Source organism: Piliocolobus tephrosceles, chromosome 10, assembly GCF_002776525.5.
Source record: "Piliocolobus tephrosceles isolate RC106 chromosome 10, ASM277652v3, whole genome shotgun sequence".
NCBI lineage: Eukaryota > Metazoa > Chordata > Mammalia > Primates > Cercopithecidae > Piliocolobus > Piliocolobus tephrosceles.
The window spans coordinates 1,372,447-1,397,095 of NC_045443.1; the positions used below are offsets into that span (position 1 = coordinate 1,372,447).

The 24,649-nt window shown below is 40.3% G+C and overlaps 1 protein-coding gene across 4 annotated transcripts in view; it reads left to right on the forward strand.

Moving 5' to 3' along the window:
- Positions 1–24,649, forward strand: part of ERC1 (ELKS/RAB6-interacting/CAST family member 1) — a 545,652-nt gene that overhangs the window by 100,965 nt on the left and 420,038 nt on the right. For 2 of the 4 annotated variants that reach the window (XM_023182990.1, XM_023182989.1), the window contains exons 3-6: positions 11,717–11,791; positions 17,149–17,304; positions 19,150–19,233; positions 23,091–23,258. In XM_023182990.1, the coding sequence (XP_023038758.1) occupies positions 11,717–11,791; positions 17,149–17,304; positions 19,150–19,233; positions 23,091–23,258 (483 nt within the window). Of the gene's footprint in view, positions 1–11,716; positions 11,792–17,148; positions 17,305–19,149; positions 19,243–23,090; positions 23,259–24,649 lie in introns of all 4 variants that reach the window. The other 2 variants (XM_023182988.1, XM_023182991.1) reach the window with 2 other exon arrangements.

The following is a 24,649-nucleotide window of genomic DNA, read 5'->3' on the forward strand; positions in this document are numbered from 1 at the left end:
CTGTGGATATTTTCGGGTCTTCAATCCATATGCATACCAAACATTGTCTATAGGCCAACTAAATAATGTATTTCAGTATGTGCTCCTACTTTTTTAATGCTGGTAGATGCTATTGTGATTATTAAATACAACTTTGTTTTAAAACATTATTGCAGCCTACTAGTTTTTTGTCTCTATTTTAATCAACATACCGTTTTAGTACAACTGCTATCATATTAGGTTTGCAAAAATCTTTGAGATTAAAAGTGCTAATATTTGAATATGTTCTAGGCTAGGGAATTCTGAATCTAACTAGCATATCTGAGGACTGCTTGCTGTATTACTGGCAGTTAGAAGGTATAAGCAGAGGAGACTGGAGAAAAACATATGTTTACATGTATTTATAATAAATATGTACAAAGATAAATAAAATTTTTTATTTACAATAAAAACTATATTTAAGATATATAAATATATATTATATATTTTTCTATATAGATATACTTTTCTCTGTATACACACACACACACACACAGAAAAACTAGAAAACGAATAGGAATTTAAAAAGAAATGTTTTTTTTTTTTTTGGAGACGGAGTCTGGCTCTGTCGCCCAGGCTGGAGTGCAGTGGTGCGATCTTGGCTCACTGCAACCTCCGCCTCCCGGGTTTAAGCAATTCTCCTGCCTCAGCCTCCTGAGTAGCTGGAACTATAGGTGCCTGCCACCACGCCCAGCTAATTTTGCATTTTTAGTAGAGTTGAGGTTTCACCATGTTGGCCAGGCTGGTCTCAAACTCCTGACCTCAAGTGATCCTCCTGGCTTGGCCTCCCAAAGTGCTGGGACAACAGGCATGAGCCACCACGCCCGTTCAGAAAAGAAAAATAAATTCTTAGTTTTTCATTTGTAGCAATTTTGGAAAATGACAACAATTGCATACCTTATTTATTTAAGTTATTCCTCCTCTCCTTTTTTTTTTTTTTTTTTGTGATGGAGTCTCACTCTATCACCTAGACTGGAATGTGGTGGTACGATCTTGGCCCACTACAACCTGCCCCTCCTGGGTTCAAGTGATTCTCCTGCCTCAGCCTCCCAAGTAGTTGGGATTACAGACATGTGACTCCGCGCCTGGCTAATTTTGTATTTTTAGTAGAAATGGGGTTTCACTGTGTGGCCAGGCTGGTCTTGAACTCCTGACCGCAAGTGATCTGCTGGTCTTGGCTTCCCAAATGCTAGGCCACCGTGCCTGGCCCTTCCTCTCCTTTTTAAATTACATCATTTGTCCTTCATTTCCATTTTGACAGGGTGACATTTTCTCAGCACAGTGCTATTTACCAGAGATGGTAATGGGTTCAGGTACAATGGTGCGTGACACTGGGCAAGTTAAGATACAAAAAAGTGGTGACAGTTCTTTCCATTTACCCTGCCTTCTTTTTTATTTCCGTCTCCACTGTGTTGTGAGTATGATAAATTCAGAACTTGTGTGGAGGATTGAATCTGGGAAGGTACTTCACCAACAACGTGGAGCTTCTACCCTTGAACCAGGGGTGCTGAGGGCTAAGATTTGAAACTTGAAAAAAAATTTTCAGACATAAGTTTTACTTTTTAGTCACATATACTTCTTTCTCTCAGGTGTGCAAGTAAAAGTTGACTTACTTTTACAAAGAAACAACTAGGGAAAAGGAGAATTAGTAAATTTTGTTTCTCAGGTGTGATGGCTCATGCTTGTAATCCCAGGACTTTGGGAGGTTGAGGCGGGCAGATCACTTGAGGTCAGGAGTTCAAGATCAGCCTGGCCAACATGCTGAAATGCCGTCTTTACTAAAAATACAAAAATTAGCCAGGCATGGTGGTGCATGCCTGTGGTCCTAGCTACTTGGGAGGCTGAGGCAGGAGAATCGCTCGAACCTGGGAGGCGGAGGTTGCAGTGAGCCGAGATCCTGCCACTGCACCAAAAAATAAAAAACCAAAATGTGTTTCTAACTTGTTTATTTTCTAACTGTAAATTAGTCATTATTCTTTAGTTAATTAATGAGAGAAAATGAACATATTTTCTATTGTCTACCACAGTTGAAAGTATATTATAGCAACATTAAATGGACTAAGACAAGAAAGGACAAATAGAGTATAACAAGATGCAGATAATTCTACCTCTAATTTTTTCGAATGAAAATATTCAGCCCAAAAGGAGTGAAATAAAGTGACCAAATAGCGTATTCTACTTCTTACACTCCTTTGAATAGTACTTCTATTTCCAGTCTTCTCTCTTTATTGACAGTGCAGGAGGCATGGGCTTGATGTGCTTGGTGGGAAGGGGAAGCTTATCAGCTCACTGACTGGAAGATGTGTTCATAGTGACCTGGAAGGTGCAGGCTTCCGAATGGGATTTAGTTTTGAGCAATGGGTTTTAAAATGTCTTTGTAGAAAAGCTTTATGCCTAATGAATGGTTTAAAATACACCCCAAGTCTTTATTGTATGCAGGGAAGGATTTTTTTTTTTTTTTTTTTTTTTTTTTTGAGACAGGGTCTGACTTTGTCACCTAGAGTTCAGTAGCGTGATCTTGGCTCACTGTAGCCTCAACCTCCCAGGCTCAAGCAGTCCTACCTCAGCCCCCGCAAGTAGCTGGGACTACACATGCGCACCACCACACCCAGCTAAATTTATGTATGTTTCATAGAGATGGGGTTTCACCATGTTGCCCAGGCTAGTCTCGAACTACTGAGCTCAAGTGATCTGCCTGCCTTGGCTTCCCAAAGTGTTTGGATTACAGGCATGAGCCACGCACCCAGTCAGGACTTTTTGTTCTATTTTGCTTGTGTGCTTGCTAGGGTGTAAAAATGAAATGACAACAGTTTCACCTTAAAGTGAATCGGTTTGGAATTACCCATTTGGAATTAGGTAATGCTAACGAGGAGAAATCAGATGAAATAAGTTGAAAATCGAAATTGTGTGTTATTTTTAAAAAATGCAGTTTTAATATTTTCCAGTAGATATAGAAGTACCAAATACAAATGTTGTAAAGTTATAAAATTTTGTTAATAGATGAAGATTGTTTACAGTTAGCAGAGTTCATTTTATTTTTACTCAGTTTAAAGTTTGACACTCATTGATTGAACAAATACTATTAAATATCTGCTGTGTGCCTAATCGATCACCTTGTAGTGTGCAGAACAGATTCAACGTGGACAAACTGTAAACTGGGAGGAGGCCGACCAGTTTGTCGGTTTAAGGCGCGTGAGAGATTATTACCACCTAAACTAATTAATGTGTTAGGTGTTGGGATGGAAGAACACAAATAATTTTAAGAGATTTTAAAAACTTTTTTTGGATACAATATAGAATACATGTAGAAAATAGAATAAAACAGGTGTATCGATAAGTGTAAATTATAAAGTAAGCACCCTTATAACCACTACCTAGAAATAGAGCTTCCACATCCACCCGGAAGCCCTGTAAATGAAACAAGCCAATCAGAACTCTCCCTTTCCTCTAAAAGTAACCAGCATTCTGGATTTTGTAGTTGTCATGCCTTTGCTTTTTATTATATTTATCCCATCTACTCCTTAATATTATAGTATTGTTACATTGTATTATATGTTAAATTAATATTCCCAGGTATCATCCCTAAGAATTATGGCTTTGTTTTGTCTGTGTTTCAAAAATATGCTTTAAATCTGTTAACTACAGAGTTGCCCTTAATTCCTCCTTTTTTCTCTCATGCAGTTCGAGCATTTCTTGGCTTATTAGCTGGAATGGCAATTCCATCATCTTTGTAATATCTGTGTTTATTTCAGTGGAGTGACTTGATTCTGCGTCATCTTTGTAACATCCGTGTTTATTTCAGTGGAGTGACTTGATGCCATTATCTTTGTAACATCCGTGCTTATTGCAGTGGAGTGACTTGTCTCCTGGTTATAGGTCATTTTTCCCTACTTTGTGTGTATAGAATGTGTTGTGTGATGGACAGTATGGACAGAAGGTGAATGAGTATCTGGATTTTGGTATCTTCGTTAATGAAGGGTTGTTTTGTCTAGCAGGAGTTAATTTACTTGGGGATTAACTTGATCCTTTCAAGACTTGCTTTTAAACTCTGTTAGGGCTGGTTTAGAATAGCCTTTTCTCTAGGCTACATTAGTGCTGCCCCTAAGGCTTGACCTTTTAGTGTCTCTCTCTACTAAATGCCTCTGCTGTTCTTCCCACTATTTGGAACTTGGATTCTTCCCAGCCCTATGAGAGTTCAGGCAGTTGCTCAGCTCATGGCTCTCTGGTAGTTGCTCTTTCCGCAGTAGCTCTTGATTTCACCTTGTGGGGGCTTGCCCTGTACATGCATGCCTTAGTATTTGGCCAAAGACTCAAGGGGACCTTTGTCAGGTGAGACACTGCAGCTTTTCTGGTGAGCTCCTTCTCTGTGTTTTGTTTTTAATTTTTTTTTTGAAACAGAGTCTCACTGTTGCCTGGGCTGGAGTGCAGTGTCACGATCTCGGCTCACTGCAGCCTCTGCCCCGCGGGTTCAAGCAATTATCCCTCCTCAGCCTCCCGAGTAGCCGGGATTACAGGTGCCCGCCCCCGTGCTCAGCTCACTTTTGTATTTTTGGTAGAGACAGGGTTTTGCCATGTTTGCCAGGCTGGTCTCGAACTCCTGGCCTCAAGTGATCTGCCCACCTTGGCCTCCCAAAGTGCTGGGATTACACGCGTGAGCCATGGTGCCCAGACCTCTGGTGTTTTGCTCTGCAGATTTTCACAGATTAATGGGAACCTTATTCAGTTGTCTTGGGAGCTTTGCAAGACTACTGTTCTTCATTTGAGCTTCCCCTCCCTGCGTCACATACTAGACATTACTGGGCCATCACCTTGTTTATTTTCTCTCAAGGATCATAGTCCTGTACTGCTTGTTATCCAGGGTCTGAAAACAGTTATTTCATGCATTTTGTTTAATTTTATAATAGTTTACGACAGGAGGGCCAGTCTCACATTGTGGTCAAAGTGAGAAGTATAATGGTAAATTTATTGAAAGATTTAAAACAGATTAATGTCATGATTTGTGGATGTTTTATCAAGATCACCCTGGTGCTCTCTTGAAAATAGACAAAGGAGGTGGAAAAAAGCTAACTAGAGGCTGTTGCAAGCTAGACTGGAAACGGGGTGAAATGGTTAGACTCAAGAAATACTTTCGCACTAGAACAGTTAGGACCTGCTGTTGACTTGGTTGTGGGAAGTGAAGATCAGGAGGAGTAGAAGGAGAGCTCTGGTGTTTGGCTTGAGCTACTGGAATGGCAGTGCCATTGAATGAGACAGAAAAGACTCATCTCTCATCAGAGTATGGGTGACATTGAAGAGGAAATAAAGAATTTTTTTTGGATAAAATAAGTGTGAGTTGCCTATTAGACGTCTAACTAAAGATGCCAAATGCGCAGTTGGATGTATGAGTCCTGAAATCAGAGCAGAGGGCAGGCCTAGAAATTCATCAGCATTTCCCTTGTATTTTAAACCATGTCCTAGGTTAGAGAGTTTAGATGGAAAAGAGAAAAAGGTTAGAACTGATCACCTGGTCATTGGTCTAATTTAGACCTGGAGGTCTGATTTAGAAGGATGAACCTGTGAAGGAAACAGAGAAAGTGTAATTGGAGAGAAAGAACTAAAAACAGGAGAGTGTGATGTCATAATAGTCAAGAGAAAAGTGTGTAGGAGCGGTTGGGCCGTTGCTTTGAGTGCTTCTGAGAGTTCCAGGAAGATGAGGACAGAAATGTGTTCATTCGAGTTGGTAACTTAGAATTTGTTGGTGGTCTTGATGAGTTGTTTCAATGGAGGGGTAGAGAAAGAAGGCAGATTAGGCTGCTTTTATGAGGTAAAGGGATCTTGTATGTCTGAAATATTTTAAAATGAATTAAAATAAAAAGAGGGAGAAGAGGAAGGAGAGACAGCAGGTGTGGACCAGCTGTCTTCAGGGTGGGTATTTGAACACCTTGGAGTTCACAAAGACTTTCCAGTGGTATGTGGGCAGTACGCAGGGCAATTTCGGATTCTTAACTCCCACATGTCATTCTCTGCATTTTAGTTCGCCGAAGACATACCTGTGAGATCGTCTTTCCCCTCCCTTTTTATGGTTGTACTTTGCCCACTGACTCCTGTTCATCTTTCAGCTCTCAGGTGTCCCTTAGGAAACTTTACAAGATCCCAAGGCTACGTCAGGATCTCCTAATTACTCTTTTATAGTATCGTGGATATTTTCATTGTAACACTTTTAACATATTATACAGTTACTTAAAAATTATTTTCTTCATTTAACAAATATTTGAGTACTATCATCGCACTATGTATTGTTCTGGGTGCTCATATACATCAGAGAATAAAAAAGAAAAATCCCCGGGATAGGAGAGACAAACAGTAAATGTAAAAAAGGAATATGCTAATAAACAGTTACAAATAACAAGAAAAAAGTAGATCTTGGTTAGGGAGATTGGGAGTGTGTATTAGAGTCAAATTGTAATTAAAAATGGAGTAATAAGAATGAGCCTGCTTGAGACTTTGACATTTTTTTAGACAGTCTTGCTCTGTCACCGAGGCTGGACTGCAGTGGCACCATCTCGGCTCACTGCAACCTCCACCTCCTGGGTTCAAGCCATTCTCCTGCCTCAGCCTCCCCAGTAGCTGGGATTACAGGTGTGTACCACCAGGCCCAGCTAATTTTTTTGTATTTTTAGTAGAGATAAGAGTTTACTGTGTTGGCCAGGCTGGTCTTGAACTCCTGACCTCGTGATCCATCCGCCTCAGCCTTCCAAAGTGTTGGGATTACAGGCGTGCACCATTGTGCCCAGCCAAGACTTTGACTTTTGAACAGACTTCAACAGTTAAGGGAAGGAGAGAGCCTGTCAAAGGGAGCAGTGAGTGCAAAGGCCTTAAGTTAAGAGTGTGACTGACATGTTGAGGAAAAGCAAAGAGGCGAGTCTGGCTGGAGCCAACTGGATGAGAGAGAGGAGTATAAGAGATGAGTCCAGAGAGGTGACAGGGCCGGATCATGTAGAGCCTTCTAGGTCAGCATAAGGACTGTGACTTTTACTGTGAGTAAAACGAGAAGCTTTTGATAATTGCAAGCATGTTTTGACTTCTGTTTTAAAAAGATCACTCTGGATGCTCTATTTTGAATGGTGAGATAGATTTGGGAGACTGTTGGTGTAATCTAGGCAAAAGATAATGGTGGCAGTGTGACGGTGGAGGTGGTAATTTTCAGGATATATGTTGAAAATGGGAAGAGCAGGATTTCCTGATGAGTTGGATATAGGCGTAAGAAAAAAAGAGACTCCTATGGTTTTGGCTTGAACAACTGGCTGGATGCATACCATGAATCAAGGCAGAATGAGTGAAGCAAGTTGAGAGGGGAAGGCCAGGAGGTCACTTGTCGATGTGTTAACAGTGGGGCAGATATTCGATATGCCAGTAAAGCAAAGGTACATACAAGTGTGGATTTCAGTAGGAAGTAAACACTTGGGAGTTATCAGTGTGTGCATGATACTGAATGGTAAATACCAAGGGAATGAGTGTAGGTGGAGAAGAGAGGACTACAAAGAACGGACGCTTGGGACACTCCTGAGGAGTTGGGAAGAAAAAGAAGCAGTAAGATAGGAGGAAAGCTTAGAGTGCCATATCTTGAAGGCCAAGGGAAGAGAATAGAATAAGGAAGAGGAATTGAGCGGTTGTGTAAAATGCTGCTGATAGATCAAGCACAGTGACTAAGGATACATCATGGTGGTAGCAACGTGGAGGTTGTCAGTGACCCTGATGAATTGCGTCGATGATTATTTGATTAAACTCTATTTTTCCTATTAAAGCTTCCATGATAAAAGAGACCAAATATGTCATTTCTCATTATTATATCTCCAAAGCGTTGTTCCTGGAGTGCACCAATGGGATCAATACATAGGTCCCGTCCCAGAGCCTCTGGGAGGACTAGAACCGGGCTCAGAAGTTATGTCGACAAGAAGAATGCCTCGAATCAGTCGTACTCCTCTGTTGGTTTAGACAGTGCTGCGTGGCACAGGCGTGTTAGTGTGTTGCGCTGTCATCACTAACCCTGCTCACCACCACTGGAGCCCCCGCGGTTGGTGTGTCCGGAAGCCTGAGGAGGCTGCCGCATCTGCCACCCATTGCTGGAATTGTCTGTAAATATTCATGTCCCGGCTTCTTCATGTCACAAGAGTCTGTTTTAAAGTACGTGATGAATGAGTCTCATTGAGGTGATTAGGTCACGTACCTGGGCTTTAATTACAAGAAAGGCTGGGCAGCAAGTATGCGGCATTTTCAGTTTCTGTTGTGGGAGGTAGACTCTGCCTTAAAATATGGAGTTCCCACACAGACTAAGGAGGTCAGATATCACACGGCAGGGAAGAGTGATGGATGCCTGCCACAGTGCAAGATAAATAGATGAAGTAGATTTTGTGGGGTGCACGTGAAAAGGTAATAGTTGAAACCACAGGATTAGGGAAGGGCTCTTTTGGATGGTTATTTGTGTGGGTTGTTCACAAACAAGAGCTTCCCCTAAAATCCAGCCTGTGCTTTGTGGTGATGTCGCATCTACCCAAGAAGGGTTGCTTTTTTTAAAATTCACATAAAGTTGCTCTGTGGATTAGTGAAGGCTTTGGATTCAGGCTAGAATCCAGATGTTCCGAGGACAGGAATTTAGAAAATGTCTGCAGGTAGGAAAGGAAAAGAGTGGAGAATAAGAATTTAGAGCTAGGATAAATCTTTAATGGAAGCCACCTGAAAATTTTAAAGATGTTCCTTCTTTAACTCTATGGTTAATTTTTTTTTTCTGGTACCAGCTAGAGTTTGAAAAGAAGGTGAACTGACAATAGCTATTAGGTTTAGAAACAAGGAGGTTTTGGCCGGGCACGGTGGCTCAAGCCTGTAATCCCAGCACTTTGGGAGGCCGAGACGGGCGGATCACGAGGTCAGGAGATTGAGACCATCCTGGCTAACCCGGTGAAACTCCGTCTCTACTAAAAAAACATACAAAAAAACTAGCCGAGCGAGGTGGCGGGCGACTGCAGTCCCAGCTACTCGGAAGGCTGAGGCAGGAGAATGGCATAAACCTGGGAGGCGGAGCTCGCAGTGAGCTGAGATCCGGCCACTGCACTCCAGCCTGGGCGACAGAGCGAGACTCCGTCTCAAAAAAAAAAAAAAGAAACAGGGAGGTTTTTTATTTGCTATTTTAGAGCATGTGGTTCAGTAGAGAGGTGAGGATAGAAACTGGCTGATCATTCATTCATTTATCATTCATTCCTTCATCTAACAAAAGAGGAACAGACAGGGAGGAGAAGAATTTTTAGTGACTGCTTACGTATCAGACAGTGCCCGAGGAATACGGAGGACGGTTTCTGTCCTTAAAGAGTTCACAGTATGGTAAGTTAGAGAAGAAAAATGATTGCTAACACAGTGTGGTAAGTGCTGATGAGCTGTGTAAGCTGTGTAGCATGCCGTATGAGAAACAGGAGGTGTACAAAATTCAGCACAGAAGTAGGAAGGGATTGAAATATATTTCCTTTCTAGCTAATTCTTGAACGTTTGGTAGCCATTTCATTCATTCAGTATTCGTGCCCTAAATGTCTGTTAAGCACTTACCAGAGTGGCAGCTGCTGTTGTAGGCGCTTTGGATCCATCAGCGCGTGAATGAAACAAAGATCTTAGCCTTTGTGGGGCGTACATTCCCATAGAGAATAGTAAGTAAATGTAATCAATAAGTCGTAAAATGTGTTAGAGGGCAAGTGCTGTGTATAGGAAAAAGCAGAGCGAGGAAAGGGGGAAGGACACGTGCGTTCTTTTTTGGCTGTGTTACATTTTAAAATAAGGTGTAGATTATACTGAGAACATTGAACATTCATTTTGTTTTCAAGCCTACACAAAAGCAGTAAGAACTGTATAATGAATCTCCCTATACTAATCACTCAGGTACACCAGTTTCAAAAATTTGGCCACACTTCCTTCCTGTATCCTCTTTTCTTTTTCCTCCTTTCTTTACCGAAGATTTTAAAGCCAATCCCTCGCATGGTGTCATTTTCCTCTGCAGACTTGAATATGCATCTCTAAAATGTATGGACATTTTCTTGCCTAACGACAGAACAACTAAACCTAATACTAATACAAAAAAGGCATTTGAGCCAAGACTGGAAGGAAGTGAAGTCTTCCCTAGCAGCTTGTGCAAAGGCCTTAAGGATCAGGAGCATGCTTAGCATATTTATATTTGAGGAGTAGCAAGGAGTCCCGGGTAGTAAAGCATATGGTGACCCAGGGAAGGACGAGAAGAGATGAGGCCTTGCAGGCTACTGAGAGGACTTTGGCTCTGCTTTGAGCTGAATGGGGAGCTATGGCAGGGTTTTCAGCAGAGGACTGACAAGGACAACTTTAGTTTGAAAGGGTCACTTTAAGTGTTCCATTAAGAATACACTGTAGAAGATAAGGGGAGCTCAGCTAGAAGGCTGTCGTGGATTAAAAGGTGTATTTTTGTTTAGTGGTTCATTCCAGGTGTTGGCAGTGGAGACGGCAAGAAGTGCTTGGAGTTTGGGTATGTTTTAAAGCTAGAGCTAACTGGATTTCCTGACTGCGGCTTGAGAGCGAGAGGAAGGCATTGCAAAGACTCATAGGCTTTTGGCCTGAGTAACAGGAAGGATGGAGCAGGTTTGGGGGCACCATCAGGAGTGGAGATGACGTCTTGCCGTGTTGCCCAGGCTGGTCTCGAACTCCTGGCCCAAAGGGACCCTCCTGCCTTGACCTCCCAAAGTACTGGGATTATAGGTGTGAGCCATCACACTTGGCCAGGAGTTGAGTTTTGAGCATGTAGAGTTTGCAATGTTTATTGGACATGAAAGTGGGATAACTAGGCGGATAGTTAAAGCTGGAAGTAGGGAGAAAGGTAGCATAAAGCATTCGTCTCTGTATTCCCTGGGTTTCCAAGAACCTGTCCCCAGGGTACTGGCAAGTACTGACTGATGTATTTAGAGACATTCACAGAGTCTGACAAGAAAATCACTGAGGTGGTTCGGTAACATGGAAGACTCTGATATATCCCTTCCTTCCTTTTCTATCCTGAACTCAGTAAAATTTGGGTAACAAACAAACAAACAAACAAACAAAAAAAACCCGATGTTTTTCTGACATTTTCTGAACTTGACCTACTTAGGAAACTTGTTCAACAGTGTCATCTTTTTCTTCCTAACTGTAGCACCACTAGAGAGAGATCTTCACCGTAGGTAACCAGGTGGTGGTTATTCTGGGGGTGGATGCCGTGGAAAGGATGTTGTCAACACAGGTTGCTTTCCATAGCTGCAGTCAGCAGTGCAGACCGATTGTGATGGTGTCTATTATTTCTCCTTTTAAAAGGGAGCATTTCTCATCCCCTTTTTGGATGGTTTGGAATTCTGATGACGTGTCTCGGGGTCATGTGGACGATGGACACAGCGCCTGAGGATGTGAAACAGTAGTTTGAACTGTTATGGTAGCTGGCGTCTGTGTGACTGATTTTAAGTAACTGGGTGTTCAGAGGTAGGGATCCTCCTATGCCTGCATGGGTGAGTGAGCCTGAATGCAGTCTGTGGATTCCCTGGTTCACAGGGAAGGGTTGGTAACACCGAAGGGGTCAGTGTCTCATGAGGCTGTAGTGATCTTTTGCATACATCGGCTCTCGCTCCTCTTTGAAAAAAATGAGAGCGAACAGGAGAACACTGAATCTCTTTTTGCCTTTTTTCCACAGGAGATGCACCGAAGGTTTGAGAACGCTCCTGATTCTGCCAAAACAAAAGCTCTGCAAACTGTCATTGAGATGAAGGTAAGTGAGAATCTAGTAAAGAATCTTATGAATCACGTTATACTTTTAAGTGATCAAAAACTTCCATGTGTGAGTGTTAGGAAATGGCATATAATAGTATTTTACTTATTTGGAGATTAAGAGTGAGAATCAATGTAAATGATATCCTAAAAGAATTTCAATTTTATTTCCTTTTACTTGTAGACCATAATTCAAACTGGACCAAAAAGAGTTGAACAGAATTTCTTTAAATCAGCTATTCACAAATGTCTTCGTCTTAGGACCCTTTTATTCTCTTAAAGTGACAGACTCACTTCCTTCATTTTAAAAGAAAATGTCTACCAGATACCAAATCTGGGTAACCATAGCTTGTCAGTTGTTCTTTCAGGTAAAAACAGTGTTCCGTGAAGAAAATACTGAATTCAGCTTACAACTCAAAGCAACACACAAGTACTGTGCTTAGGGACAACCATCGTATTTCAGGATGCAGCTTCATTCCGTTTTCTCACACACAATATATTCAAAGTATGTGTACTCCAGAGTTGAGATTTATTTTTTTTATTTTCTATTTTTTTTTTGAGACGGAGTCTTACTCTGTCACCCAGACTGGAGTGCAGCGGCACCATCTCGGCTCTCTGCAAGCCCCGCCTCCCGGGTTCACGCTATTCTCTTGCCTCAGCCTCCCAAGTAGCTGGGAATAAGGTGCCCGCCACCGTGCCCAGCTAATTTTTTGTATTTTTAGTAGAGACAGGGTTTCACCGTGTTAGCCAGGATGGTCTTGATTTCCTGACCTTGTGATCCGCCTGCCTTGGCCTCCCAAAGTGCTGGGATAACAGGCATGAGCCACTGCGCCCAGCCAAGATTTATTAAAAGTAATACTTTTTACTGCTTCTTCAAGGACAGTCTTAAGTGAAGTGGTCTTTTAAAAATTTTATTTCTTATTTTTCATTTTTTTCCTACAAGTACTTGATGTGACAAATATTAATGTAATGACTGCAAGGATAGTTTGATGCATTGCCTTGATTTGTGCTAAGGCACTAGCCTTAAAATTGCTATTTTACCCATCCTTGCTTTATATCTTTAGTGCAGACAGTGGAAAGGTCAAGTGACATCATGGTATTATTATGAAAATAGTTTTGATCGTGCATACTTTATGAAAGCGTTGAGGGTACCCTTATGGTCCCATAGATCATCCTTTGAAAACCTCTGCCTTAAGTTAATGAATGTTTAGAAATCTTTAGGCTGTTCAGTATAGTGATTAAGAGCTTGCTTTCTAGGTTAAACTCCCTGATTCAAAATCTCGCTTCACTTAACCAACTGTAAGATACAGAGCAAATCACCTGTGCCTCAGTTTCTTCATCAACAAATGGTGATAGTAATAGTACTCATCCAGTGGGTCGTTTTGAGGTTTAAATTAGTTAAAACATGTAAAAACACTTTGAACAGGACCTAGCGCATAGTAAACATTCAATCTATACTAGCTGCTGCTGTTATTTTTGTTAACAATCTGTTCTTTCTCATAAAAGCTTGTGTAGTTAGGGACCTCCCCCACAACTACTTCTTCATATCCTCCAGAAAGCTCAATTCTGTATTTTGCATTGTGGGCCTTCATTTAATATTTGTTGATATGACAAGAACAGTTAATGGTATATAAATAATTTTATGTAAATAGATACTTCTGAAGTAGTTATGGGAACTGTTATCTTAATTTGGATGATTTCCTCTTACAACTTTATATTGTATACATCTTTATTCTCGGTGAGGAAAGGATTTACCAAACAAATTCCAAATTAGTGGGTTCTGGGTTCTTTGTAGTTAATTGGTAGTCTTGAGTATAATCTTGTAAAGGGTCTTTAGAATGGTTCAATTGCATGGTTTACCTTTTTCACATTCATCACAAGTTTATCTGTCATGTTATTTCCTGATCCCTGTTAACACCTAAGAATAAAACACACGAATGTACCTATGTTCACAAAATTATTTGTTTAACCACCTTTTGACAGAATGAGGACGAGTAGTAGTATTACTTGGTGGCACTGGATGCATTTTAAGTTGTGTGAACCTTCAGCTATTCTGCTAAGAAGGAGAAAGATTCTGGTGGCCCAGTGGGGTCAAGAGGATGTGAAATCACAACAGAAATAGCTGTGTTGCTGAGAACATGGAATGAGCTTAAGAGAATTACGAAAATCTAGAATAGTCTTTAGGGAAAGTAGGGAGGAAAGATGACTGAAGTAAAAGAGCCCCGTCATCTTCAAGGTGATTCAATTTTCTTCACCCTCTCCTCTTTCACCTCTTCTTCCTCCTCCTCCTCTTCCTCTCTTTCTTCTTCTTATCCCTTCTCCCACCATTTTCCCTCATTCCAGCCTTTCCTTCTTTGCCCCTCTTCTTCTGTTTCTCCTCCTCCCCTTTCTCTTCTGTTTGTTTGTTTTTCCCTTATCAGTGGAGGAACAGGGAAGAATTACTGTACTGCTCTAGGGTATGAGTGTTGCTGGTATAGATAAGGCAGAGTGATTGGGATGCACATGAATTGAGGGTGATCATGACAGGGTAGTTTGGAGGTTGGTCCTGGACTGTACCCTGGATGTGGAAAGAATAAAATTCAGGTGGACTGACAGGTTGGGAGAAAATGTAAAAGTTAGGAAAGTGGAATTCTCTTTGAGGTTGAACAGGAAATAATCAGAGTGAGGGTATGACAGGCCTGGGGAAGAGAGTTCTGGGTATTGATAGGATCCAGAGTACAATCCTATAAACTGGATTGCTGAAATGGACTGGAGGATGAGATCATTGCAATTAAGGGCGTCAAGGAATTCTGACATTGCAATCCTCGGATTATGGCAAGAGTGGTGATTGAAGGGGATATTGTAAGCTAGGCGCCAAAGACTTCCAAAAATGGGCAGGGGTGATTGAGAAGTCCCTGGATGGCAGCAATGGGGACGGTAGGGTTTCCCTTTCCATGAAGGGAAACAGCCTTGAGGAGCCAGGAGAACGTCAACCCTTTCCCCTGCTCCTTTGTGGTGTTGGGGTATTACTGGCCTTCACCAGAGAGAGTTCATGGGAAAAAGGTTGAGCATTTGGGGATTTGACAAAGAGCAGAGGATTTCAGTAAGTCCATGGGATTGGTTGGTCAATGACGGAAGGGCTGGGGCTGGGGAAGTACAGAGTAGTAAAGTGAGAAGGAATTTATTTATTTAAATATGACACATTCTAGGAGTAAGAAACCTGGTTGGAATGACTCTCCTCAAACCCCGCATTGGTACCAGTTGGGTTGGTGCTAGAACTAGTTGAGAGTATCAGGTCTTAATTTTCTGGCCTGATTTCCTTGGTAGGTTCTTTTTCTGGTCAGTCAGTACCTGCTTCCTGGTTTTCAGAGCTGGAGTCATGATCCCTTTTTGGGAAGAAGGTTTTATGCTGCATGATTTGGTAGTGAGGGTGCTAATTTGTCAAAAGCTGCCTCTGTCTGTGTTTGGGGTAGGGGAGAAGATAGGTAATATTTTTTAAGGGCTGTGTAGAGACTTTCTAGAAGCTCTGTACAGGGGCAGGCTGCCATGGGATGTGCAGAGTTGGAGTTCTCACCTGGGACTACATTGTCTTGAGTGGAGCCCCAATGCTGCTGGAGATGCACTTCCCTGTTTCAGCTGGTCCAGTTTCATTGCCACTCAGGCTAGTGACAGAGGAGAACTTACGTTTAACCTTCACTTTCTTTCATTTGTAGGCTAGTCATATGCTTATGCCTAGTATTTTAGTCTTTTTTAAGGGGCTGTGTTCTGATATTTCCAGAGAAATTGTATAGCAATCTTAAAAGTAAATTTTCAGGTAGTGCAACTGAAGTAGGACTTCTTATAGGTCAGTCATTTCACATGAGTAAATAAGAATCCCGGTTCAGGGATAGAATGACGCTGATTGTATTAATTCAGTACAATGGATTTTGAACAGATACATTTTAATCTGAATGAATTTATAAAAGAAAATTTTCGTGGTGATATTTTTAAAGGTCATGTGATGAGCAAGACAGAGGAGTACATCCTCTCTTCTCCCCTCCCTTGAACCTGAAAATAGCTAGGTGGAGTTTTCTCAGGATAAAGCCTTAATCTCTCCTACCTTCATGCTGTGAGAATTAAGGAGACTTAATCAAGAAATCATTGAGGTAAAGAAGAAAAGGAAGTTAATTTCAAAATAGCTTCCAAAGGAATGGTTTCTCTAAAACTCCAAGTGAAATAAAGCTGCACTTAATTTCTGCTCTTTAAGGCCTCAGTTTCCTTGGTGAGTAAGCATGTGCAACTACAGATGTATAAAACTCTTCATTCCATGCAGGAGTCTTTCTGTAATTCAGGACAGGTCAAGTAGTCTGGGGAGAAACTGGGTGCTGCGACAAACAAAATCAAGAAATCGAATATGAAATAATGTTCTGTTAGAAGGTGATATTTGTGGTAGAGATGATGATTTATAAGGACAGTAATTTTAAAAAATTATGAATTATTTTAAATGTATGGAGAAGTATAGACAATAAGGATTTCTAACATGACAAATAACAACTTAATTATTCCCTCATTTTTCTGCAATGGGATGTTAGGTAATTTTTATTATTGCACATATCGCTGTACACATTACTGTATAAATCTTTGAAACTCTCTTACTTTTTTCCCCTCCTTTGGGGCATAATATGTTTTTTAGGGGTCACCAAATAAATGATAAAATATTAGAACTAGAAAAGGCTTTACTATTAATATTGGAAATTTTTTTCACCAGAAATTTGTAATTTCTGATACAAAGAAATTTTAACCAGTTTTTCATTGCATTTACTTTAGTAATTTAGTAATTATTTTCAACTTTAATTTAAGGGATTCAGGACTGGAGGCAGCCATAGAGGAAAAATCATACTGTGGATATGAGTCCTTCTCCTCCCACTCAAAAGGCTGTAAAGGACGTATTTTAGAAGGAGGGCACTGGCCGGGCATGGTGGCTCACACCCTTAAGCCCACCACTTTGGGAGTCCGAGGCCGGTGGATCACGTGAAGTCAGGAGTTTGAGACCAGCCTGGCCAACATGGCGAAACCCTGTCTCTACTAAAAATACAAAAATTAGCTGGGCGTGGTAGTGCACACTTGTAATCCCAGCTACTTGGGAGGCTGAGGCAGGAGAGCTGCTTGAACCTGGGGGCAGAGGTTGCAGTGAGTTAAGATCACGCCACTGCATTCGAACCCGGACTACAGAGTGAGACTCTGTTTCAAAAAAAGGAAGCAAAAGGCACCAATTGCCAGACAGCATCTTTTCTGTGTATTTGTCTGTCTTATTAAATGGAACGTCTTTAAATATCATGCTGTTCAGCTTTGCTGGGCTTTTGTGGATACTTCAATCACTAAATCTTCTCTTGTCTTCAGGATTCAAAAATTTCCTCTATGGAGCGTGGGCTCCGAGACCTGGAAGAGGAGATTCAGATGCTGAAATCGAATGGGGCTTTGAGTACTGAGGAACGGGAGGAAGAAATGAAGCAAATGGAAGTGTATCGGAGCCATTCTAAATTTATGAAAAATAAGGTAATGGCCTGTGAGACTTTTGATTCTTAAAGGGGGTTTGAAAAATTGATGCATATTTTTTACTTCTCTAACAATGATAAAACTGTATTTTACACTGTTTTATCAGGTTTAAGGGAAGAATACTTTTAGCACAGTTCTTTCAAATGAAACTTCTCCAGAATTAAAGTCAGAATTACTGACTGATATAGTTATTACCAGTTTTTACTTATAAAGACGATTCTGTGTATGAGGCTACATATGTATTTTCATGGTTTGACTTTTCATATCTATTAGTACTTCTGAAAAACTTCCAGATGAGTGTTTCTCACTATGTGAAATATCAAGTTCTTTACCTCTTGTGAATTATTTAAAAAGTCAAAACCCTAAGAGGCTTGAGATGGAGTTTCGCTCTTGTCACCCAGGCTAGAGTGCAGTGGTGTGATCTCAGCTCAGTGCAGCCTCTGCCTCCATGTTCAAGTGATTCTCCTGCCTCAGCCTCCTGAGTAACTGGGTTTACAGGTGCATACCACCACGCCTGGCTAATTTTTTTTCTGTTTTTGGTAGAGACGGGGTTTCATCATGTTGGCCAGGCTGGTCTCAAACTCCTGATCCCATGATCCACCTGACTCAGCCTCCCAAAGTGCTGGGATTACAGGCGTGAGCCACCGTGCCCAGCCCTAAGAGGCTTTTCAATGAAATGGGTTAAATGACGTTCCGTTTCCCCTCCAAATACAGTTCTGTAAAGGAAAGCCCTTTCTCTGCCCTATCCTGTGGGGAAGATCCACTTGCTGTCAGGTTTACTGCTTCCCATGTGCTTTTCAGGCGTAATATGACAGAGAGATACACCAAGACCTATCAGTCTGTGTTCGCAATCCGTCACAGTGTTCCTTCCTTGTATCCAAAGTCATTGAGTCTGATTCTGTAAACTATTTCAGCAAGTTGGAGGATTTAGTTTATCACAATGATCAATTTACCAATTTGGTTGTGGTTTAATTAAACATTATGATTGAAGTTACAAAGTTTTAGCCAGAAAATAAGTGTTTTCCCCCTTGATTTCCCAGTTGTATTCTCCAAGTTCTTAGAAATGAAAACGGAAACATCCAGTAGTGTGAAGGAATGATAATCATCACTTCCCTCCAGTTTCTGGCTTCTTGCCATGGTGCCCACACCTGGCATGTAAGTCTACAGAATATTCCTCTACTACCTTCACACTCTATTAGTAATTATTTCTACTAATTTCATTTCAGGTTTAGAAATTAAAAACTCACATACCCAACTTTTTTTTTTTTTGAGATGGAGGTATGCTTTGTCGACCAGGCTGGAGTGCAGTGGCATCATCTCGGTTCACTGCAACCTCCATCTCCAGGGTTCAAGCTTCAGCCTGCCGAGTAGCTGGGATTACAGGCGCCTGCCACCATGCCTGGCTAATTTTTGTAGTTTTAGTAGAGACAGGTTTCGCTATGATAGCCAGGCAGGTCTCGAACTCCTGACCTCAGGTGATCCTCCTGCTTTGTCCTCCCAAAGTGCTGGGATTTCAGGTGTGAGCTGCTGCGCCTGGCTTCACATATCCAACTTTCGATGAGTTTGGATTTTTCACCCTAATTTGAGAACAAAACATAGTGCAGCATGATCTCTGTGTTTATGGTTTTTGTTTATTGATTAGCACATTCCAGTCCACTGTGGGGAAAAGAAAACCTGTGAACTTAGAGAAACTACCTATGGCTCTTTGAAGAGGGAATGAGGGGAATAGATCTGATTGTATTGTATAAGTTATTGTTATTTCCAGTTACCATTCTGGCTCAAAAGTAGATAATAAGAAGACCTAAGTTGACACATAAGTGAAAAAGAATAATAATGTCGTGACAGGTAGAACAACTGAAGGAGGAACTAAGTTCGAAAGAGGCTCAATGGGAGGAGCTGAAAAAGAGAGCGGCTGGTCTTCAGGCTGAGGTCTTTACCGTAAGATGTGCCTCTTCGTGTGCGGTGATCCCACAGTGGGACCCTGCCAGCTCTGTGGCTTCTGAGTGGCTTACCCTTTCATTCTCTATGGTTGGCAGCTTTGCCCATTACTAGCACTAACCAGCCTGCTCTGCTCTTTAACTGACTCCTGTTCACCAGCTTGACCCACACATCACTTTGTGTGCAGTGAGCCTTCACGTGTTCTGGAAGCCTTATACCTGGTGCTTTATTGTTGCTTTTATCACTCGATGGATGGTATTTCAAAGCCTGTTTTGTTCTCAACCCCTTATTGTTGATTTATATGAATGGTGGCCTCCTTTTCTCCCTAGGTACAAGAATATATGCAGTTGTTCTAGGCTCGTCACCTAGAATTTATTTGAATTTGAAACTCTTGAGTAAAGTGCTTTACCTTCTTATGTAGACATTAACTTTAAGTCTTCAGTGAGTGATTTTGCCACAAATATTCCTTTCTTTAGGACAGATACATAGATAGTATTTATCTAGTAAATTAAAATTACTAAGAGACTTACGTCAGGTATCTACATCTATCTAGTTCAGTATTCTTTTTTTTTTTTTTTTTTGAGACGGAGTCTCGCTCTGTGGCCCAGGCTGGAGTGCAGTGGTCGGATCTCAGCTCACTGCAAGCTCCGCCTCCTGGGTTCCCGCCATTCTCCTGCCTCAGCCTCCCGAGTAGCTGGGACTACAGGCGCCCGCCACCTCACCCAGCTAGTTTTTTGTATTGTTAGTAGAGACGGGGTTTCACCGTGTTAGCCAGGATGGTCTCGATCTCCTGACCTCGTGATCCACCCGTCTCGGCCTCTCAAAGTGCTGGGATTACAGGCTTGAGCCACTGCGCCCAGCCTTAGTTCAGTATTCTAATGAACTTAAAATTTCAATTCAGAACGTAATAATACGATAAATACAGTTGGCCCTCCATATCTGTGGATTTTGCATCTGTGGATTTAACCAATTGTTTTTTATTTTCAGGGTAAAAAAATGGATGTTATGTCTGTACTGAACATGTACAGACTTTTTTCCCATGTCATTATTCCCTTAACAATACAGTATGACAACTATTTATGTAGCATTTACATAGTGTTAGGTATTATAAGTAATCTAGAGATGATTTAAAGTATACTGGAGGATGTGCATAGGTTATATGCAAATTCTCCATCATTTTGTATCAGGGACTTCATCATTCATTAATTTTGGTATCCAAGGTGTGTCTTGGAACCAGTCCCCCATGTACCCATGGGTACTGAGGGATGACTGAGTAATAAAGTAGCTAAAACTTGCGCACTTACTATAAACATTTTATAACGTGCTGAGTTAGGCGTATTATCAACTCCAAATTATAGATGAGGAAACTGAGGTAACAGGATGGTGCCTAGGAAAATACAGCTAGTAAGAGGCAGGATTTGGTTTTATACAAGCAGTCTTCTTCCACATACGGCTTACAAGTTCTTTACTATACTGACCTATACTAGGCTGTGCACACATTTGTCAAAGTGTCAGCAAAAACTGCTTCAGAAAATAATTGTCGGCTAAGACTGAAATACAGCATTTAAAAAACCAAACTTGTGCTACTTTGGTAGATTTGCTATTTATGGTCCACTTTATAGTATATATTAAAAAGTGAAATATTTTGGTGGAAAGAGTCTAATTTAGTTTATGGAAACCATATATTGTCTAGAGGTAAGGTTGGTCAATAACTTCCTTTTTAAAATAGCTACTGTTAGTAATTTCTGCATTGAGTCAGACAACAGGCTAAGCACATTTCACACTTTATTTTATTGAATCCATAAACAGTACAGTGGCATTGGTATAATTTCCCCTTATTACTGATTAGGAAACTGATTAGGAAAGTAATTATTCAGGGACACATAGCTAACTTGGTTCTGATGTGTGATTGTCTGCAAAGCCTTGTGCTCCTAAGCTTTGTATTACATTTACTTCCTCTTTATAATATCTTCCTGTCTCAGTCTTTAAGGAAAATTTGTGCTTCTAAACTCTGCTTTTCTTTTTTTTTTTTTTTTTGAGACGGAGTCTTGCTCTGTCGCCAGGCTGGAGTGCAGTGGCGAGATCTCGGCTCACTACAACCTCTGACTCCCTGGTTGAAGTGATTCTCCTGTCTCAGCCTCCTGAGTAGCTGGGGTTACAGGCACGCACCACCATGCCCAGCTAATTTTTGTATTTTTAGTAGAGATGGGTTTCACCATGTTGGCCAGGATGGTCTTGATCTCCTGACCTTGTGATCCACCCACCTCAGCCTCCCCAAGTGCTGTGATTACAGGCGTGAGCCACTGTACCCGGCCTAAACCCTGCTTGTCATTTAAAATATTTTCTGTCTCAGTCTTTAAGGTCAATATAGCATTATTTGAAGCTTGCTTAATAATGCAGATGATGACGAAACAGATTTTTATATTTGTTTTTGATCACATGATTGGAGGTAGCTGGAAATTTGAATAATCTTTAAGTCATAGTTCTTTAGCTGAGAAAATGGTAGCACTTTGAACATCCCCAAAATATTCATTCGTACAACAGATGTGTTTTTGTTACAGTCAGTGTGTTAGGGAATGGAATAATACTAATGGGTTGTTTTTATTGATAAAGGAATATCATAAAAGACTCCACACTGTTACAGTGTGTGGTAACTCCTGGGTACATACTATTTTGCAGGATGAATATAGCCACCATTTAAAATTACCTTCCACTGATGTTTTTAGTATCCTCAGGTACTTTGTATACAGTAAGCATCCAGAAATATTTGTTGAATGAATATATCTCTAAGAAGAGATTTTATGCATATGAGAAAAGTACTTAATGTTTTTTGAAACAGAAGGCTAAATTGGAAATTTATTTTTGGTGCTCCTCAAATGTCTAATTTTAATTAATGTGACATTTATTTCTTCATGGGAAATTGTTCTCAAAAGCTTTATCCCTTGTACCTAAGATTATTACAATGACAATACTTTAGATACATTCAAAGTTTTAAAAATAAAAAGATAACTTTTTGTTTCATCAGCGACACCGAAATTACTGACTTGTCAAATTCATACTTCCAATAATTAGTATCTTTTTTAGTTCCTTGTTAGGCGGTAGATATAATGTAAAAGCAGATGTAATTTCTGTTTCCATGGCTTACATTTAGGGTAAAAAACTATTTTTAAAATTCTTAGAAAACAGTAGGAATGTAACGAAGGTGTTTGAAAGAAAATACTTTCAATGTTAAGAGAGAAATTAATCAATACACGTAACATCAAATTATAGGATTTTACAAAACCACATATGTATAACCTTAAAAGTAGCTTTTTAAGGGAAGAATTTTATGCAAACTTTTGAGAATGAAAAATGACAATGAAAAATAAGCACATTAGCAGCAGATTTTGAATTTTAAATAGTAGTACTGGGAGGTTTCTAAAACCTTTTGTGTTGTATCTACACTCATCCTGCATTTGACCTATCGTGTTCTGAAGAGGGCTCACCTAGAAAAATGAAAACCATTTTATCAGTACAGTGGTGTTCAGTTGCTGTCTCATAGTCATCTGATTGAATTGGAATTCCTTTCCCTCCATTCCCTTTCTAAGAGGTTTCAAAGAATATTTAGAAGACACAGTAACTGAAAACTGGACATTTACCTATTGAATAAGTTTAGGTTTTTTTTTTTTTTTTTTGGTGCAAGGTTGGGGGAGATCCAAGATTATGTAATGCAAAAAGGTGAATATGACCTGTCATACAATTCGTGCTGCATTTTGTTTCGTATTTTGTGACTCAGATCTGTCAAAGAGCCAGATAAGAGGTGTTTGTTTGATTTCTTTTTTCCTTAAAGTGTTTTACTTCTTTTCTAGATTGGCCAGGTGAAGCAGGAGCTGTCCAGAAAGGACACAGAACTCCTCGCCCTGCAGACAAAGCTGGAGACACTCACAAACCAGTTCTCAGATAGTAAACAGCACATTGAAGTGTTGAAGGAGTCGTTGACTGCTAAGGAGCAGAGGGCTGCCATCCTGCAGACGGAGGTAGAGAGAGTTCGGGGATCTGTGGGGAGCTGATTTCTTAGCACCTTTTCATAAGCATTACCTGTGCTGTTTTTGTTATGTTTAGAATGGGGAAATGTGAGTAATGTTATGATTAATTCTTTAGCAGCGTGATCAGTTACTGTGCTAAAATGTAACCATCTCGTTTCAGTTGTTCTTAGATCTAACAAGTTAAAACGAGTGCAGTTTATGTTTTTAATTTTTTAAACTTTCACCAAGTCTGTACTTCAAAGTATACTCTGACAGTATTAAAAATAAATTGATAATTGTAAAAGAGTAATCATTGATTTAGAAGCTTCAGTTCAACCCCTGGTGAATTTTCTAGTCATGAATGACAGTGAGCTTGGTTACACTGTGTTTGGAGTACATTTAAGTGTTTTTAAGTTGTGGTATTATGAATAACTGTGTATAGGAAACTGGAATCTGTTAAAGTTCTAGATAGTCTGATTTTAAACCACAGATTATTAGACAATGTGTCTTCATATCCTGTTTGAAAATAAAGTTAGTGTTTTTAGAAATTTTTTTTTTTTTGAGTTGGAGTCTCGCTCTGTCGCCCACGCTGGAGTGCAGTGGCGTGATCTTGGCTCACCGCTACCTTTGCCTCCTGGGTTCAAGTGATTCTCCTGCCTTAGCCTCCTGAGTAGCTGGGATTACAGGTGCACGCCAGCACGCCCAGCTAATTTTTGTATTTTTAGTCAATACGTGGTTTTACCGTATTAGTCAGGCTGGTCTTGAACTCCTGACCTCTTGATGTAGCCACCTCGGCCTCCCAGAGTGCCAGGATTACAGGCATGAGCCACCATGCCCAGGCAGTGTTTTTAGAAATCTTAGAAGATTATCTAGACTATTGGCTATGACTTCAGTTAGGTATTGACCATCTTCAGATAGGTATATGACTTCAGATAGATATTTAATGTATTGCTAAATAATCCCAGATCAATTCTTATCTATTTTATTTTCAATGATCAAAGAGAAAGAGTTGATGATGCCATGTGGATTTACTGTCTTAATATAAATATTTTTTAAAGGTCGCAGTGAAATAGGTAATTTAAGAGTAGATAAGTAGTTTTGCTTTATAGAAGAAATATAAAGCATATGATGTAGATTAGCTTTTCTTCTTTAAAGAAAATTAAGAACACAATTTGATGGAAAAAAAGAATGAGGAGGAAAAGAAAGAATAAAAAATCATAGTCCTAGAAGACAAGAATCTTCAAGTAAGGAAGAATGAAGAACCTAAACTGTTTCATATAGTATTTTTATCTGTACAATTTGGGGCTTTGTTAAAAATGGAGATTTTAGCTGACGTATTTGTCATTTTTCTTATTAACTTACACTTTTTCTATTTTAATTATGTTTCATTTTGTTGTGATATC